The following is a 5,652-nucleotide window of genomic DNA, read 5'->3' as shown; positions in this document are numbered from 1 at the left end:
AAATTTATTCAAAACATCTTAAACTTTATTATCCATCAAATAAACTTGCTCAGTCTTTAAGGACTCGAGCTATAATGAAATAATCATAGTCCCTGTTTTCTATAGAAAAGGTGACACAAACCACATAAATATTGCCTCGCAAAAAGGAGGGTGGGGAGCCCGTTGGCCGACGCTGACCAACTGCAAATCTTCTGTTACGGCGTGCCTTTATATAATAAGCCCCACTATTCCAGAATGTTCCAAAGGGTCAAGTGATTTTCCCGCCTTTTCCAATGGTCACGTGCCTACTCCCTTTCCCGCTTTTTTCCTATATGGATTTCTTAAAGGGGCCCTAACCTAATTCCTATCTATTACTGAGGAATTTTTTTTTTTCAATTCTAAATTTTGGAGGGATGGCGGCCGCATGCCCATGCTGTCAGGCTTCTGTTAGAGCCCTCATTTTTCATGGGAATTCAGGCCGCACTTTATCCCTCTTCTCCGAATACCATACTTAATAAAATTATGCTCAAATGACTACACGCACAATATTTCTTTTTTTGGCATAAAATTTGGCCGCAGCACTATTATTGGTAATTACACATAACATAACTTAAACTTTAAATACAATTTATTTAAACATCTTAAACTTTATTAGCAATCATAAATAAACTTGGTCAGTCTTTAAGGACTCAAGCTATACTAAAATAATTATATAAATAAGTCCACACCAGCTGGACTTTTCCTACAACGTCCGGCCTACCCCAAAGCCGCAGGCCAACTCTACACTATTTTGCAATCCTAAATCAAAAATATCAATGCCCACTTCAGATAAATGAACACCGTCTGAACGGTAAATACCACTAAAACCTCCTTCTAGATCAGTGTGACGGTATGAAAAACTGCCCACAAGAGGCATGAATTTTTCCATGGACTTGTTTAGCCGCCTCCTAATTTTTTCCAACGGTTTTAACTGAGGATTAACCAACCATACAAGTCTAGGGACTACTTCCGAAAAGATATTAGTAGTATCCAGGGATGATAAATGGAAATGTAAGTCCTGCTTCATCATGAACATTACTTCTAAAGTTTTTTACGTTACCTATATCATTTCCCCAAGATGAATGATTAAAATATCTGGAGCAGGCCAAACCTCAAATAACCTAGAGAGATGAAAGAACATGTTAAACCATTTTGAACCATGTATCCCTTTCCAAAAAAATGTAATTTTAGCAGGATCCATTGATAAATTAGTTGAATATGAACGCTGAGCAGCTCTTTTCATAGCCCAGTAGACAAATGAATGTCCCAGTATCCATATATATCTTCTACCACCTAAGGATTAAACAGACAGATTAAGTCTAACATATAATTGCAAACTTTGACTCCCAGCTTCTGTAGCTGCACCAATTCTGAAAGAATGGGATGTAAATTTAAGTTGTTGAAGCCCTAATTTTTTAATGCATTCCTTAAATATAGCATTAAATTGATATCTAGTTAAAGGTGATGAATCTGCATGTACAAGAAAAGGCCCAGTATAGCCGGACTAATTTCCCAATACTTTTTCCCATAATGAAAGGGCAAATATCCCTGTCTCCACAAATATGAAGGTTAATCCATTTTCGTCTTCCAGCCTGGTCTGTTTTTGACATTGGAATAAACAAACTAACTCCATTTTCTAATACAATCACATTTTGGAGTAATAAACCAGAAACTGTTTTTTTATTTGGATGCAATAATTCTGATATGCATAATGCTCCAAAAAATGCTAGAACAAATGACACATTAAACAGTATCACTTCAAATTCAGAAAAACAAATTTCTTTGGTAACAGTACATAACTTTTTTAGCAATTCAATAGAATAGGACGCCTTGAATATGGAAAACAATGATGTTTCTTATATCTCTTAAGTGCTTGTTTTACTGAAAAGAATGATGTGATGTACAGGCTAGAACATTATTTAACTTAAAGAAAAATTAAACTCCTGATAAAATTTTTACTATATGGCTGTAAGAAAAATGACTGTGCAGTAAGGAGCACAAAAAGGAAAGGATTGCATTCTCAGAAGGAAAATCAAATTGAAAACCAAATTTTCTGGAAAACTGCTTCCATGAAGATGAATATTCAACCCGTGTGCTGCTAGATACCACATTTTTTATGGCCTTTACCACTAAATTTAAATCAGATTCCAAAGGTGATCTGGACACTCAAAACCTTCTAAATCTGCTGTTGAAAGTAACTGTTGGAATCTTGATATCTGGAATCAAGCCAAAGCATCAGCCATTTGATTTTCCTTCCCCGGGACGTATCTTGCCTTAATCCAAATATTAAGCTTTAAACATAGTAAAACTAAATATCTGAGTGATTTAACCACAAAAATGGACCTAGATGATAAACAATTCACTGCATACAAAACTCCTTTATTACCTGTCTGTAGCAATATCAGTTTGTTGGAAAATTGCTCTCCCCATAATTCCAATGTTACTACTAATGGAAATAGTTCTAGTAAAACTATGTTCTTTGTTGCATTCATTTCAATCCATTTCAAAGACCTTTCACCACAACTCCAATGTGTTTTCCATATTGCAGCAAAACCGCATGAGCCAGCTCCATCAGTTAATAATTCAAAATCAGCTGCAAAAATAAATTTGTCTTGAAAAAACGATCTACCATTATATGCATCAATAAATTTTAACCACACTACCAAATCCTCCTTTATTTCATTAGTTAATCCTACATGTGAGAAAGGAGGTTTTAATCCCAAAATAGCTAAATAATGCCTGCGTGAAAATATTTTTCCAACTGACATTGTTCTAGATGCAAATGCTAATAAACTGAGTGATGACCGCAGTTCTTTTAAAATTGTTTTTTTGTCTTAAAAAAACCTATATCATTGATGTTAATTTGTCTATTTTTTATCTCTGCACTTGAAATTCAAATCTTTCTGTATCTATCAGTATTTCTAGAAATTCCAATTTTGTGGTTAGAAAAATTGTTTTTTCATTCGCCAATGGTATACCAAAATGCTGCATTATGATACCAAACAATTGCAGCATACATAAACACATTGGCAAACCTGCAGGACCTATAAACAAAAAGTCAACCAGGTAATGTGTTATCCCATTCAGACCTGATTCCGTTTCAACCACGCATTGCAAAAATGTTGAAAATGTTTTAAAATAAGCACATGACAGTGAACAGCCCATAGGCAAGCTTTTATCATAGTAAAATTGACATTCAAAATGAATACCCAATGAAATAAATGATTCTGGATTAATAGGTAATAATCAGGAATACTCCTTTCCCAAATTGTTTTATTTTAGGAATGACTTCTTCAAAAGTGCAATATAATACTGACGCTAATCCTACATCAATTTCGTCATTTAGAGAAAAGCCTTTGGGAAATGACAAGTGGTGTATAAGACGGTAAGTATTCGGCTCTTTTTTAGGGATAATACCAAGTGGTGAGATCCTAAAATTTGTAAAAGGTAGATTAAGAAAAGGACCAGCCATGCATCCTTCTTTTATTTCCATTTCTAATTTATTTTTAACAATATGGGGAAACTGATATGCCGACTTTAAATTATCTACAATATTTCAACCAGAACCTGAAAATTTTGGTAAAGGAAAACCATTCATAAAACCTTCAATTAAGAACTTAGCTGTCTTCTTGTTTGGATACATTTCCAGCCACTGCCGTATGTTTCCCAATATCACTGGTGTTTTGGATTTTTTATAAATTATCTCTTTGTCCTTGAAAAACTATGTTTCTTTTGAAACATTTAAGTATGGATGTGGTCCTGCACAACGTGAACATTTGTGTTTGTACCTACATGCCCTGCCCACTTACATTGAGTTTCGCTGAATACGTAACAGTATCCCATTTTATAAGGGGATATTGTAGCAGAAGACTGTGGCTTTTGAAATAATGGTTTTTGTGGTAAAATTAAATTTAGCCACAAACCCACATCCTTCATCCCCCATTTCAAAGAAGGATAAATAGACAGTTTTTGCCAAAACAACTCCTCATAATGATACCATCCTAATCGTCAAAAATTTTTATACGCCTCCAACACATGTTTCAAATGTTGGAATAAGCCACTGCAAAATTACATGTTTTTCCCCTAACACTTGAATATATAGTGAAAGCTTGTAACCAATTATGAAACGATCTCACTATTGATCAACGTCTATCATCATCGATGTTTTCCTCGAATTTCTTATCCGTTTTGCCTGTAAATTCTTTTGCTGATTGAACAATGACAGGATATCAACAAATTCTCCTTTACATATTTCATCTTTTAATTGAGATGATAAATGGTATCCCAGTGGAGATATTTCACATGGCAAACTTCTTTTAAGCAAGTTTCCGGTACTGAAGAATTATTAATATTAATTCCTGTATTATTTTTTTCCATATCCGTAGCACATAAACTATTAGATATTTTACCTTCCTTATTAACCCGAATATTAGCATAACTACGATTTAATAAAATTACTGCTATTAACATTTTGGCTTAAATTATCAGTAAGTTTAGCAATTGAATCTAATACATTAATTAATAAGTTGTTAAACTCACCACTTCCACTACATGTCCGTCTCATTGCCTTGTACCATAGGCGCCCTGTGCTGACCTCTGCCACCACTGGAGAGAGTCAGAATGACCTGCACAGGCTCCTGTGACTCGATTTCCGGAATTTCTCATCTCTGACCGAGTTGAGGTTGTTGCCCAGCAACTGCTTCAGCCTCCCTTTCCACTTCGGAAGACACCCTTGATCACCCCACATACTTCCTCTTCCTGGCGGCAACAGAAAAAGCACCTGCCTCTTCTTCTTCTCTCACGGACATGATCTCCTGCTCGCTGCTTCTTCTATCACCTGGCTGGACTCCTCCTGACCCGCTGCCGTTGCCGGACGACCCTTTGGACAGAGCTAACTCCCGCGACGCTGTGATAGGCTCCGGATGACAGCTCTTCCCTTCTCCATCCTTTCTTTTGTTTCTTCCGGCACTTGATCCCGCCGCTCTTCCTCTTTCGGCTGCCATCCCAAGGCAATGCCATAGCCATTCCTCTCCTCCACTGCTCCCAGCCCACTTCAAAACTTGGCGCATCAGGGTCTTCATGGTCAGGTCCTGGTGCAAACGAGCTCCACAGTATTATAGCTCACTGGAGCCCGTTGGCCGACGCTAACCAACTACAAATCTTCTGTTACGGAGTGCCTTTATATAATAAGCATAAAGAGGTAAGAGAACTCAGCGAGCGCTAAAATACAAACTCATAAAAGCAGCGTGCACAGTAAAGGAAACCATAAACCTTTCAAGAGACATATATATAAGATAAGCGTAGCGCTAAATATAATCCGGATAAACGTATAATTGCAATGTTCATAAATGGGTTAATAGTCCACAGTAAAAAGAGCTCAAAGGTGATTATAATATTCCCAAAGGCGTCACACACCCCTTCTGAAGACGTACTAGTGTACGAAACGCGTCTTGGAGGAGCCTGCAAGCTTTGACATCACGCCGCCGGATCACGGAGGTCCGGCGGCCCCCATTGGATCACCAGCTGGTTAGTGCTCATAGCAGCTTTTTGCTGCAATACTCATTCCCGCCTACTGTTTTTGATACAACATCTTGGCACATTTTTGGCACACAGCATTTACATGTATGAGGATAT

The 5,652-nt window shown here is 36.9% G+C and overlaps 1 protein-coding gene across 1 annotated transcript; it reads right to left on the bottom strand.

Moving 5' to 3' along the window:
- Nucleotides 1–721: 721 nt before the first annotated feature.
- Nucleotides 722–5,021, bottom strand: LOC149436982 (uncharacterized). The gene is given in 2 exon segments (XM_089661338.1): nucleotides 722–1,311; nucleotides 4,799–5,021. Coding segments are annotated over 2 exon segments (813 nt in total).
- Nucleotides 5,022–5,652: the final 631 nt, after the last annotated feature.

Source organism: Staurois parvus, unplaced genomic scaffold (assembly GCF_062004578.1).
Source record: "Staurois parvus isolate SC_StPar_1 unplaced genomic scaffold, SC_StPar_1.0 ptg001328l, whole genome shotgun sequence".
In the NCBI taxonomy this organism is placed as follows: Eukaryota; Metazoa; Chordata; class Amphibia; order Anura; family Ranidae; genus Staurois; species Staurois parvus.
Note: the sequence above shows the minus strand (reverse complement) of the source record. Positions and strands in the feature narration are given on the sequence as shown.